At 37.6% G+C, this 15,221-nt stretch overlaps 1 protein-coding gene across 1 annotated transcript in view; it reads left to right on the top strand.

Moving 5' to 3' along the window:
• Positions 1–215: 215 nt before the first annotated feature.
• LOC139854411 (uncharacterized) overlaps positions 216–15,221 on the top strand; it is a 74,153-nt gene continuing 59,147 nt past the window's right edge. Inside the window, exon 1 of the mRNA XM_071843716.1 lies at positions 216–285. Within this exon, the coding sequence (XP_071699817.1) occupies positions 216–285 (70 nt within the window). The remainder of the gene's footprint in view (positions 286–15,221) is intronic.

The following is a 15,221-nucleotide window of genomic DNA, read 5'->3' as shown; positions in this document are numbered from 1 at the left end:
TACTGAACTTCGGCCGATCTTACTAGGCTTAAGGACGAGTTACGTTCCTTGAGGCAAGGGTCGATGTATTTGAACACTCTCAAATTCGTGTTTTTGTCCAAGACCCAACGTGCAACAATAAAATGTTGAAGGAAGACTTCTATCGAATTTTAAATGACAACTATTAAGAGAAGATTAGTGTAACGACGGTAAAGACTTTTGATGAGTTGCTTGATATGGCCAAAGGCTTCGAGGCACTCGTGTTAAGGAAGAGTGGCTTTACTTTTGGCAAGAAAAAGAATGGAGGTTCGAGCCATTCGAACTTTTCAAACAAAAAGAACAAGAAGGGTTCCGGTAATGTTAGTAGTGGGAAGAAGGGTGCTTCTGGGGATTTTTCTTACTCGTGCTACAATTGTGGACAAAAGGGTCACATGGCTCGTGAATGTCCGATTCTATCATCCGCAAATAAAATCACTTGTTTTAATTGTGGTAAAGAAGGGCACAAGAGGCCGGAATGTCCCGATTTACGCAATGATAATGTTAAGAGGTTGGAGAAGGTGGCGGGTACGGCTAGGGGTCCCAATTATTTGATGACCAATGATGAAGCCAAACTATCCAACGAAGTTGTCTTAGGTACTTTCATGGTTAATTCTAATCCGATAAGGATTCTATTTGATAGCGGTGCAAATCTGTCATTTGTGTCTCCAAAATTTGTGCCTAAACTTAATAGACCGTTAGCTAAGTTAAGTCGTCCGGTAGAAGTCAAAATAGCGGACGGCAAGACGGTGCTAGTGGTTGATGTGTGTAAAAATTGTGATGTCGTTTTTGGTGCCGAAAACTTTAAGATTGATCTTATCCCGATGACTTTGGGTGATTTTGATATCGTGGTTGGTATGGATTGGATCGATCGTAATAGAGCCGATATTGCATGCCATGAAAAATATATTCGAGTGAAGACCCCTAGTGGGGGAGAGTTAATTATTCACGGTGATAAACGAAGAAGATTTGTGCCGATATGCACATTTGCGCGGGCACATCGTTTTCTTGTTAGTGGTGGCATGGCTTTTCTTGCCCATGTTGTTGATACTCATGATGAGCCACCACCCATTCGTGAAATTCCTGTGGTTAGTGAATTCGAAGACGTTTTTCCGGATGAATTACCGGGTGTTCTGGGGGAAAGACAAGTTGAATTTCGCATTGAGTTGGTTCCGGGGGCTACCCCCATTGCTAAAACTCCTTATCATTTAGCGCCAACGGAAATGCAAGAGTTGTTAAATCAAACCCAAGAGTTGCTTGAGAAGGGTTTCATTCGACCGAGTGCTCCGCCATGGGGCGCTCCGGTTTTATTTGTGAAGAAGAAGGATGGTAGTATGCGGATGTGCATCGATTATCGGGAGTTGAACAAAGTGACGATCAAGAATCATTATCCATTGCCTAGGATTAACGATTTGTTTAACCAACTCCAAGGTGTAACGTATTTCTCTAAAATCGTCCTAATGTCCGGCTATCACCAAATGCGGGTCCGCGAGGAAGATATTGAGAAAATGGCTTTTCGAACTCGTTACGGGAATTTTGAATTCGTAGTAATGCCTTTTGGTCTTACGAATGCACTGGCGGCATTCATTCATCTTATGAACCGAGCGTGCCAACCTATGTTGGACAAGTTGGTAATTGTGTTCATTGACGACATACTTGTCTATTCAAAGAGTATGAAAGAACATGAACTTCATATGCGGTGTGTGTTAAAGACGTTGCAGAAGGAGAAGTTGTATGCTAAATTCTCCAAATGTGAATTTTGGCTAAGGGAAGTTCAATTCCTTGGCCATATTGTAAACGAAAATGGTATTCAAGTAGATCCGGGGAAGATAGAGACGGTGAAGAGTTGGAGACGACCGACTACGCCTACGGAAATCCGAAGTTTTCTCGAATTGGCCTATTATTATCGTCGGTTTATTCAAGACTTTTCTAAGATCGCTTCTTCGTTGACAAAATTGACGAGGAAGAACGCGAGGTTTATTTGGGAGAACGAGCAAGAAATTGCTTTTCAATTGCTAAAATAGAAATTGTGTCAAGCTCCGGTGTTAGTGTTTCCGGAAGGTTTGGAAGACATGACGGTGTATTGTGATGCCTCTCTAAATGGGCTCAGGTGTGTTCTAATGCAAAGAGGTAAAGTCATTTCTTACGCCTCTCGACAATTAAAGGAGCACGAAACGAGATATCTGACTCATGATCTTGAGTTGGCGGCGGTTATGCATGAGTTGAAAATTTGGCGCCATTACTTGTATGGTGTCAAGAGTACGATTTATTCGGATCATAAGAGTTTGAAAAATCTCTTTAATCAACGAGATTTGAATTATCATCAACGTAGGTGGATGGATGTAGTAAAAGACTATGATTGTGAGATACTTTATCATCCAGGCAAGGCGAATATGGTCACGGATGCGTTAAGTCGAAAGAGTCATCACCCGGCGTTACGATTGGGATTGTTACATATGATTAGTACTAACAATTTTCTTGAAAAACTTGGTGTGATCCAAATAGAGGCTTACGTTCACAACAAGCATGCGGAACGAATTGTGGGGCAATTGAAATTCATTACTATGGGTTCGCGTTTTTTGTTGTCTTTTCAAGGAAGGGTGTGGGTGCCTAAGATGGGTGATTATCGACAAGTGCTACTTGATGAAGCACATAAGTCAAAGTATTCCATTCATCCGGGCGCGACGAAAATGTATCTTGATTTAAGAAAAGAGTATTGGTGGCCGGGCATGAAACGTGATGTTGTAAAGTATGTTGAGAAATGCGTCACGTGCTTGCAAGTTAAAGTCGGGCATCAAAAGCCGTATGGTAAGTTGCAACCGTTAAAAATCCTGAAGTGGAAATGGGAGCACATTACCATGGATTTCATCACAAAGTTACCTAAAACGGCGAGAACCCAATTTGATTCAATTTGGGTGATAGTTGACCGATTGACAAAAAGTTTGTTTCTTCCCATTCGGGAAACGATATCGTCGGAGACCTTGGCTAAATTGTTTATCAAGGAAGTAGTCGCTCGATATGGGGTTCCTATATCTATTATTCAGATCGAGATACCCGTTTTACATCTCGGTTTTGGGAAAAGTTTCATGACGATATGGGTACACAATTAAAATTGAGCACGGCGTATCATCCTCAAACAGACTGTCAAACCAAACGTACGAATCAAACATTAGAGGATATGTTACGGGCGTGTATTATTAATTTCGGTGGTAGTTGGGACGAGCACTTACCTTTGGTGGAATTCTCGTACAATAATAGTTATCATACTAGTATCAGTATGCCACCGTATGAGATGCTTTATGGGCGAAGATGTCGAACTCCAATTTGTTGGGGTGAAGTGGGACAAAAGGAAATCGGGAGTACCGATTTGGTTTTAGAGACGAATAGCAAGATTGATGTGATTCGGGATCATTTGAAAAAGGCGCAAGATAGACAAAAGTCGTATGCCGATAAACGTAGGTGAATGATCGAATTCCAAGAGGGCAACATGGTGATGCTTAAGGATTCGCCATGGAAAGGTATTATTCGGTTTCAAAAACGGGGAAAGTTAGCTCCTCGGTTTATTGGCCCATTTAAAGTTTTTGCTCGGGTTGGTGAAGTTGCGTATCGTTTGGAATTACCCGAAGAACTTGCGGGGATCCATAATACATTCCATGTTTCCCATCTCCGTAAGTGTCTTGCAGATGATTCATCATGGGTACCATTAGATGAGATTGAGCTAAATAAAAAGACGGAGTATGTTGAGGAGCCGATTGCTATACTCGACGAGAAGTTCAAAAGATTGAGAAATAAAGTGGTTCGGACTTTTAAAGTTCAATGGCGTCATAGTAAAGGTTCCGAGTTTACTTGGGAGCCCGAAGCGTTTGTTCTTGTGTATCTTCCTGCTTGTCTTGCGGCTTGGATTGCGAGGTCGCAATCCGGTTCAAGTGGGGGAGAGTTGTAAGAACCAGTTTTTCCCTGTTATGTTGGACGACGTCCAATAGGGTGGGACGCCATCCCAGATTGAAGGGCTGGACGCCGTCCAGAATTCCGAACGCCGTTCAGATTGCCTGGCAAGCCTGCTTTTGTGTTTTTAAATATTTAAAGTGGGTATTTTGGTAATTTCACTTGGGGGCCAAATTTAAAGCCCTATATCAGTTTTTGGAGCTTCATTTACTCCATTTACAACCACCAAACTTCATCCACTTCAATTCTAGAGAGAGGGAGTGTGTTTCAAGTGTGATAAAGCTCAAATAGAAGAGGAAGAAGCTTGTTTCGGGTTAGAGCTCGAGCATTAAAGTTGTTCATCTCCTCACTAGCTACGTTTTGATTGTGGTGGTAAGTCCTAAACTTGATTTCCTTAGTTTAATGTGTTTAAGGGTTAGGGTTTGGGCTAGTGATGAACATAAAACCCATTTGTTAGTGATTTGGGGATTTTTAGGCGAGTTTGGGTCTTGAAGGCTCAAAGGATGACTAACCTAGGGTTTTGAAATGTTAAATGTGTTTATGAGTCTTGAATTGGGTAGTTAACCACTAGCATGCCTAGATGTTATGTAAATGGGTGCTATTTGAGCATGTGGTGACCCGAATGGGTGTGGAAACCTCGAATGGGTAAAACGGGTCTTTGATGACCTAAGTTGTCTTGTTAGTGTGAAAATGAGTTAACATCGTGATTATATGTGTGTTAAGATCATAAATGGCTAGGGTTAGGGTTTTTGGCGAAGTTAACCCAATATTAGGGTTAAGTGTGCAAATGGGTCGAAATTGCACCATGGGCCAAAACGACACTAGAATGGTAAGTGAGTTGGTTGACCAACTTGATCTTGTGATTGATTATGTGCATAATGTAATAGGTACGTTACATTGAAGTTTGCAAGCTCGGTTATCCTTCACAAAAGACTTTGAGGTGAGTGGAATAATTATATGCTTAGGTATATAATGTATTTATTTATTGTAGCGTGAGATGTGAAGTGTCGATGTGCTAAGACACCACATTTCACATGATGAGTGAAGTGTCGATGTGCTAAGACGCCACTCAAAGTAATATGACGGGTGAAGTGTCGATGTGTTAAGACGCCATCCGGGGTGAAGTGTCGATGTGTTAAGACACCACCCGAAGTGAAGTATCGATGTGCTAAGATGCCACTCCAAGAGATTAATGGGTGAAGTGCCGATGTGTTAAGGCGCCACTCGAGGTGAAGTATCAACGTGTTAAGATGCCACCTCAAATAAAATGAAGAGTGAAGTGTCGAAGTGTTAAGACACCACTCGGGGTGAAGTGTCGACGTGTTAAGACTCCACCTAGGGTGAAGTATCGATGTGTTAAGATGCCATCCGTGGGGTTATTGTACGACGTGTTAAGTGCATTAATGGTTGTTATGAACTCCGACAGTCTTTAAACACCGTTCCCTTGTTCAATTGGTTAACCATGGTTAATGTGTTGTAGTGTAGCATATATATATATATATATATATATATATATATATATATATATATATATTCCTTTGTTGTTGTTAGCTTGCGGTATTGGTGGTTACTAGCTTTATACTTGAAATTGTAAGCTAATTGTGTTGCTAGCATGTATGCGGTATGTGTGTAAGTGGTTGCAAGTAGGTATATTATATATGTATGTGTATAATTATTGCATTCACTAAGCGTTTTGCTTACCCTCTCGTTGTTTATCTTTTCATAGGCTCCGGTGTTGATAAGGGTAAGGGCATTCGATTGGATTAGAGATCTCGCTTGTTGTTTAGGGGACGCTTTTGGGATTTGATAGCTTTTGGAGTTTGACCGAGACTTGGGTAGTTTAACCCCCAAACACCATGCTCATAGTGTCCTTTGGTAATTAAACTAATGTGGTCGAAACTCATGATTTGTACAAAACTCGTAAAATGGCCGTTTGTGGGCCCCATTTTGTAAAACTCGTTTTCGATGTTGGAAATATATTAGCTTTACTTATTTTGATATGTTGTGATAATTGGGTTCGTTGGAAATTGTCGGGAAACGGGTTTTTCATTCAAGCGTAAGGTAAAACTGATCAGAACTTTTTAGCCTAATTGGCGCCGTCCAAAAAGGCTGGACGCCGTCCAGGTCTTCAGTACTGGACGCCGTCCAGAAATCTGGACGCCGTCCAGTTGTACAGGCCCATAATTTTTTTTGGGTTGTGTTTTTGTTATAACGAGGGTTGGGTCGTTACATGGAAAATGAAACTTAACATGATATGTGACTTATTGTTAGTTTATGTCAATCTCTGAAACCTTATGCATTGGGCACAATAGAGCCATACTTTATGTGAAATTTTGATTTGAGCTGAAAACTGAACGTTCAACTTGCACGAATAAACTGTACAAATTGGCTAAACAAAAGTTGCTAGATTTTTTATATGTGTTACTTTGATTTGTCTTTGAACTATGGCTACTGGTCTTGTATCAATTGCATGTTCCTAACTCCGGTTATAACCAAAATGAAATCAGTGCGCGGTCAGAAACTGACTTGGAAAACCCCAAATGTATCCCTTCTGATTCCTGACTTTTAATTGTCGTATGAGTCCCTGGCCAGACTTTTTGGAATCTATTTTAAGTATATTTATGATCTGGAGTTTTTCATATTTACTTGAATTTTGTACTATGAGATAATGTGCTAAGTATGCTACGTGTTCATGAACTTTGTGCATAACGATAAACTGAAATTGTGAAAATGATCATTCATGACCTGAAGCGTATTGTTTGACTTAGGTTTGACATGTTGACCAACATTTGACATGAACCTACTGATGTTGACTTTAGTTGACCATATTGACCAAGTTTGACTTTCGGTTTGACTTCGGTTGACTTTGTTTAACTTGCATGATATAGTTGACTTTTACTTTGAAACGCGTCGAGTCGAGCAATAAGACAACGAACACTATGAAATCACACTTATTTAAGATACATATATTGACTAACCTAAATATGTATACTTAGGTTGCATTACTCGGCTATAAACCGTACAAGTTAATTGTTCACTTTTCAATCCGAGCTTATTTCAAAGGTGAGTCTACAGTCTCGCTTTTTACATGTTTTCAGGGATGAGAATACACGCTGTTATATTTACAATTTCAAATACCTTTATATTGACATGAGTACTACACATATGCATAATGAGTTTGTTCAAAAAGCCTCTAGCTTGAATACTTTTAATACCATTGGTGTAAGCACAATTTAGATGGACGGATCCGTTAGGTTGACAACCTCACCCGCTATAAAAACTGTGGTGCATTTACTTTGAACATTAAATACATTTGAACAAGTGTATAACATTTTACGAGGTAAGGTCGGGTATAGTGGCTTCTATACTCGGGTCATTGCTAGTATTCAGGTGCTCGGTTTATGCAAACAATAGAATCTCGTGGTCAAGGAAACTAAACTATTTTTCTGATAACTGTTTTTCAGATACTGTTACATTATTTTAAACCTGTAGATTCACCAACATTATTTGTTGACCTGTTTTTGCGTGTTGTTATTCTCAGGTATTAATTGCTTCCGCTGTAGAATATTGTTGTTACGTAGAAGTCAAGCCAAGCACTGGGACCAGAGTTAACATTCCGTTAAAGGGATTTTTGACGGGGTGTTACATTTGGTATCAGAGTTGTGGCTATAGGGAACTAGGATACATTAGTGTGTCTAACCGTAGGGCGCATTAGTGAAGTCTAGTCTATAGCCGTGTGTCTTGGACGACTTTTATACACCATACCTGCACTATTTGCTTCACAATGCTACATGTAGGGCTACACATTACACCACATATATATACGCCTTATACCATGCAACATGGACTTGGACTAAATATACTATATCACAAAACACATACGTACACCCGAAGCCATATTTAACTAAATTAAGTTGACTACGCCATCTTGAACTTATGGAGTGATGTCGAATGGAAATGTGAGCTAGCGTAATGTAATGACCGGGATTACATTACAATAACTCATATAGAAGTTCTGACATCACGAAATAAGGAATTGAGGCTGAGTCAAGTAGGTTACCTGGATAGACAACGTTTAAAACACAAACCGTATAACCCCGAATGTGAGAAGAAACTTACCATGTGAAAATTAATTATTAATATAGCTTGTAAGTAACTTGTGATCTTGACCCAACTCATCACTGCTCGACACTATCTGTCACCACCAATCACTACTTGTCACTACTAAGACACTACTTGAACACACTCGTCATCTCATACCACTACTCAGTACTATTTATCACTGATAACTACTACTCAACGCCGCCTCTCACTGCTAGTCACAACTGAACACTACTTCTCACTGCTTGTCATTACTAAATACTACTTACTACTACCCCTTGCTACTTGCTACTACACAATACTACTCATTACTGCTTACCACTACTATGTAATACTCGACACTACCAACACCTCCGCGTTTTACTACTCGCTAATGTGCATCACAAATCATTTCTGATACGTCTTTAGAGGAGCAATTCCTGATAACCGCCCGCACAATACGTAGTAGATATTGTCCACTCGATTACCAACTTACCTATCATTCAACCATCCGCCGTCCATGATTTTGTTTTCCAACACGAGCCTACCGACTGAAGACCATTATGCCTTATTGGGTGCATTAGAGTACATGTGCATATACTTATGATGTGAGCATGCTATCTAACAACTTATACGTCATTACTATTATCACTGCTTATCACAAACCATCGCTACTTATCGCTAACGCCACCACTCATTGCTACTAGTAATACTACCCTTTACCATATCCCTCATCATTTTGTTCCAACATACTATTCTTAAGCGACAATCATTTTCATTATACCCACAAACATTACCAACCAACTTTGAACACATCGACGTGAACTACACTTCATTTGTTCCTGTGAGACACACCCGTCTGGGAGTTTGTACCAACCCTTTTCGATTAAATATCAGATTTTGTTTGAGTTGCCATTATACATTGTTCATTTTCGTTTTCCATGAAAATCATCACGTTCTCGCTCATCAACCATAATGTTTATATATGCTGTCAACACCGGTGCTGAGAGAAGCTTTAACGCTAGAGAAATTGGTCACGACGTTTATAAACATATACCTTATTTAGACAACGTGTACTCTATAAAACTATTAAACTGGGAAGTTTTAACTTAGTGGTTGAAACAAACTGGTTATCTGACGATACAACCAAGGCAGCTACGACCAGAAGACTATTCAAATTTCTTTCACCGACAATAATAGTGTACGAAGAAGAGATCAGTACACCATCATGTTACACTAATTACTCGAAGGTCCAGAAGTACAGGAGATGAGAATGTCTCGCAATTCTGGCACATGTGAGTAAAGATGAGCCGACATTTAAGAGACCCGAATGTTTCTCAACTATTAGAGATTTTCCTGAGGTTACACGTCCACCCCACCGTGAAGTCAAATTTCGGATTGATTTGGTGCCAGCAACTGCACCCGTTACGCGTACAATATACTCAATTGCACCTTTAGAACTACAAGAGCTTCCCATAGTGAAGAACATGAGGGTTGTAATGCCCTAAATTGTGACATGTACTAGAAGGTGTGTCACATAACCACGAATTCCCAAGTTGGAGCTCCGGTCTTGTTTGTTAAGAAGAAGGATGGGTCGATGAGATTGTGTATCGGCTACAGAGAATTGAACAAGTTGACAATCAAGAATCTGTATCCGCTACCGAGGATTGATGACTTATTTGATCAGCTACAGGGATCCAGTTGTTATTCGAAGATTGAATTGAGATCCGGGTATCATCAATTGAGAGTCAAAGAAGCTGATGACCTGAAGACAGCGTTTAGAACACGTTATGGACATTATGAGTTTACAGTGATGTCATCTGGTTTGACGAACGCACCAGCAGTGTTCATGGACCTCATGAGCCGTGTGTGTAAGCCATACCTAGATAAATTCGTCATTGTGTTTATTGATGATACATTGGTGTACTCCAAGAACATAGCAGAGCACGAGCAGCATCTACGTTCGATATTGACTATGCTTAGAGTAGAGCAGTTATATGCAAAGTTCTCTAAGTGTGACTTTTGGTTACCAGAAGTACAATTTCTTGGCCATGTTGTAGGGGCCAATGGAATACAGGTCGATCCAGCAAAGATTGAGTCGGTTAAGATTTGGGAAACTCCAAAGACGCCAACGCAGATTAGGCAATTTTTGGGTCTAGCTGGTTACTACCGGGGATTCATTGAAGGATTCTCTAAGATCGCCCGACCATTAACTGCGTTGACTCATAAGGGCAAGAAGTTTGAGTGGTCAGAACCGCAAGAGACTGCCTTTAAGTTGTTGAAAGAGAAGTTAACAACTGCACCAGTATTGTCTCTACCCGAAGGAAGTGAAGATTTTGTTATTTATTGTGATGCCTCACGTCAAGGAATGGGTTGCGTGCTTATGCAACAAAATAAAGTTATTGCTTATGGATTGCGTTAGTTAAAGATACACGAGCAGAACTACACTACGCACGATCTTGAGTTAGGAGTTGTTGTCTTTGCACTTAAAATGTGGAGACACTACCTGTTTGGAACCAAGTTCACTATCTTCACTGACCATAAGAGTTTACAGTACATATTCGATCAGAAATAGCTTAACATGAGACAACGACGTTGGATGGAACTACTTAACGATTATAACTGCGAACTTCAATACCATCCGGGCAAGGCGAATGTTGTGGCAGATGCCTTAAGCAGAAAGGAGCGAGAGAAACCTCTTAGGGTTAAAGCGCTTAACATAGTTGTCCGTATGAATCTCACATCACAAATCCGCGAAGCACAACAAGAAGCCATGAAATAAGAGAATGTTGATGTTAAATTTCTCAAAGGGATGGATAAGAAGTTTGACATCAAGGAGGATGGAACATGGTATTTTGCTAACCGAATTTGGGTACCAAAGTTTGGTGGATTGAGAGAACTAGTGTTTGAAGAAACACACAAGTCGAGGTACTCAATTCATCCAAGAGCAGATAAGATATACCAGGATTTGAAGGTGTTTTATTGGTGGCCAAATTTGAAAGCTGACATTGCTACCTATGTCGGGAAGTGCTTGACTTGCGCTAAAGTCAAGGCTGAGCATCAGAAGCCATTAGGATTATTAACTCAACCAGAGATTCCCCAGTGGAAGTGGGAAGGAATTTCCATGGACTTCATTACGAAACTGCCGAGAACGGCGGGAGGTCACGATACTATTTGGGTTATCGTGGATCGTCTCACTAAGTCCGCACACTTCTTACCGATAAGGGAAACTGATAAAATGGAGAAGTTGGCTAAGATCTACATTAAGGAAGTCGTCTCTAGGCATGGAGTGCCTATATCTATTATATCCGACCGCGACAGGAGATTTACTTCCAGGTTTTGGCAATCATTACAGAAAGCAATGGGGACCCATTTAGATATGAGTACAGCATATCACCCCAGACGGATGGCCAGAGCGAACGAACTATTCAGACTTTTGAGGACATGTTGAGTGTGTCATTGATTTCAGAAACGGATGGGATAAGTATTTACCACTGACTGAGTTCTCATACAATAACAGCTACCATGCGAGCATTAAAGCTGCACCTTTCGAAGCGTTGTATAGAAGGAAATGTAGATCTCCCGTTGGTTGGACCGGATTGGGAGATAGTGTGACGACCCGGAAATTTCCGACTAAATTTAAACTTTATCTTTATATTATTCTGACACGATAAGCAATGTTTGTTAAGTTAAATCTCAAGGATTTTAAACTATGTTTATACATTCATTTAAACCTCGATCAAATTCCAATGATTCACGAACCATTAAATGAACATATATGAATATGTATGTATATGTGTATATGTTATAAATTGAAAATATCAACAAAGTATTTAAACGTATAATGCTTTATATGAACGTATTTGTTTCAATATGATTATCGACGAAATTAAAAAAAATATATTAAATGATTAAATTATCAGAAACTTTGAATTATGATTACAAGTCTCTGTTGAGAGGTCCACTATGATTTGAGAAAATCTATTCCTCTTAACGATATTCGGAATAATTTGTAAAGCTATTTATAAATAAAAATAAAAAGTGTCATTTACGAAAGTTAGACAAAAGCTAGTGGAGAATTGGTTTTCATAATATTCTATTAATCTATTTTCAAACGTACAAAAACGTTTTCAGTTTAAAAAGAACATTATTATTAAAACGTATATAACTTTTATAAATATCTAGAATCACTTTTGACAACTCATTACTTAACCAGTATAATAAATATAACGATATTTATATTTTATTTCATTAAATATATATAACGATTTAAATTAATATTATATATATACGCGTATTATACATACATAGTTTTTATACTTTTACTATACTTTAACTTTACCTTTACTTTACTTTTACTTTACTTTAACTTTAATAATTCACTTTAATAATTCATACTTTAATAATTCACTTTAATAATTCATACTTTAATAATTCACTTTAATAATTCATACTTTAATAATTCACTTTAATAATTCAAACTTTAATAATTCACTTTAATAATTCAAACTTTAATAATTCACTTTAATAATTCATACTTTAATAATTCACTTTAATAATTTATACTTTAATAATTCACTTTAATAATTCAAAAATCTATTATAAATAGAATTCAATAGGTTTCATTATTTCATAGAAACTTGAAAATATATTTCTCTAAACTCTCTCAATCGAATTACATATATATATTTACTTAGTATTATTTCAAGATATTATTAGTATACATAAAATACTACGACGGAGTTATATTCAGACGATTTCAAAATAAGTTTTCAAACGGGATAGAGCTAAGGAAATTATGGGTTATAGCTATGGAGGTTATGGGTATTGTTCGAGGGTATTGCTCGTGAGGTCAACCTAACGTTTATCATTTTCGTTGCGTCTACGTACTTTCCTGCAATATTGAATCACAATATTGATACGTGAGCATTCATATCTTATTTTTTTTATATTCATAGTGTATCCCTGACTAGTGCTCGAGTATATATGATTATGCATGTTTGTATGCTTAGTTTCGTCGTTAAATAGTTTATGATAAATCACGAATTTGATACATATGCTACTGAGATAAGGTATATGATATGCATGTCGTTAAAAAGCTAAAGAAAAATTAATAACTTTTCATTTAGAAATCGTGTGGGTTCGATGAACGGATTAAAAGATATGGCCAACTGAATTATTATTAATTTTAATATTATTATTAAAACTATTATTATAATTGTTATCAGTTGATGTTATTACTAAAATTATCTTTATTACTAAAAATTAATATTTTTATTGAAACTATCATTTTATTATTTGTATCATTATTATTATTATCAATATTATTTAATCAAATAAATATGCGTACAAAGATATTTTTACCACACGTAATATAATTACATTAATAATACATACCACTATATTTTTATGATATCAAGTGAATTTTATAAATTTTATTACTTGAGATATATAAAAGTATATTTTTATCATATATGAATTTAAATATAAATTTTTATTTATTGATAAATGACTTGTATTATTTAGTATAATAAGATCTGATAAATATATTTAAATATATAAAACGACTATACATAAGTTATATAATAAACATGTATAGATTTTGGAAGTCATTTTGGGCCAAGTTGACTTTTGTTGACTTTTGCATGTCGGTCTCGAGCATTAGGATTGTGATACACTACGACTTGACCTAAATTGTTAGACAGATATTGACCAACATATAAATATATATACTTAATATAGGTTCGTGAATCCGAAACAAACCCTGCACTTGTTCAGTTCCGTCATATACATAATTGCTACGAAATACAGTATTGTGAGTTTCATTTGTTCCCTTTTTAATTGCTTTTGCAATATATATTTTTGGGCTGAGAATACATGCGTTGTTTTATAAATGTTTTACGAAATAGACACAAGTACTAAAACTAATTCTACGTGGGTTTAAACCAGAAATATACCCTTAGCTTGGTAACATTAAACTACTTGTCTATGTACGGTAGGCGCGAATCCTAAAGATAGATCTATTGGGCATGACAAACCCCATCCTGACTATGGGATGCTTTAGTACTTCGAGGTTATATTAAACACACCTGATCTGGTGTACTTCAGAGGGTAAAACATGAACGTTAAGGCTTGTTACCGGGTGCCTACAACTTATAGAATACTTTTATACACTTGCGAGTGTACATATATTTATAAACAGAAATCTTGTGGTCTATTACTATTACGAAAATGATTGATTATGATAAACTAATGAACTCACCAACCTTTTGGTTGACACTTTAAAGCATGTTTATTCTCAGGTATTAAAGAAATCTTCCGCTGTGCATTAGCTCATTTTAAGGATATTACTTGGAGTCATTCATGACATACTTTGAAAGACGTTGCATTCGAGTCGTTGAGTTCATCAAGATTAATATTAAGTCAATTATAGTTGGATGTAATATGAAATGGTATGCATGCCGTCAATTTTAGATGTAAATAAAGTTTGTCTTTTAAAAACGAATGCAATGTTTGTAAAACGTATCATATAGAGGTCAAATACCTCGCGATGTAATCAACTATTGTGAATCGTTTATAATGTATATGAACGGGTCCTTTCAGTTGGTATCAGAGCAGTGGTCTTAGCGAACCAGGTCTGCATTAGTGTGTCTAACTGATAGTCGTTAGGATGCATTAGTGAGTCTGGACTTCGACCGTGTCTGCATGTCAAAAGTTTTGCTCATCATTTTTGTCGGAAATTACCTGCTTATCATTCTTAGTCTAGACACATCTTATTGCATTGATTGCATGAATAGTGTATAGACAAAATTCATATCTTAGCGTATCTGCTAATTCATATCTTAGCGTATCTGTTACTGTAAACTTTGCCTGACATATTCCGTAAATATCTCCGTAATCTACGAAACCTTTTGCTCTATATAATTAGAATACCACCCGATAGCCAGAAAATCATTTCATATCGAAAAATTCTTTATTCAATCGTACGAAATGGAATTCGTCATTAGTTCAAGTACCTCGGATTCCGAAATGGAATCCCACTCAAGTTCCGAAAGCAGTGTGACCGGAATGGATCAACCAATTAGTCATCATCTATTCTGGATGAATTGGGGATGGGTTCGTAGCCTCCTTAATCATTGGAGACAAGAAGAAGGTGATCCCTTCCATCCACCACATTGCCC

This window comes from Rutidosis leptorrhynchoides, chromosome 6 (genome assembly GCF_046630445.1).
Source record: "Rutidosis leptorrhynchoides isolate AG116_Rl617_1_P2 chromosome 6, CSIRO_AGI_Rlap_v1, whole genome shotgun sequence".
Classification (NCBI taxonomy): domain Eukaryota; kingdom Viridiplantae; phylum Streptophyta; class Magnoliopsida; order Asterales; family Asteraceae; genus Rutidosis; species Rutidosis leptorrhynchoides.
This window is presented reverse-complemented; position numbering and strand designations above follow the sequence as displayed.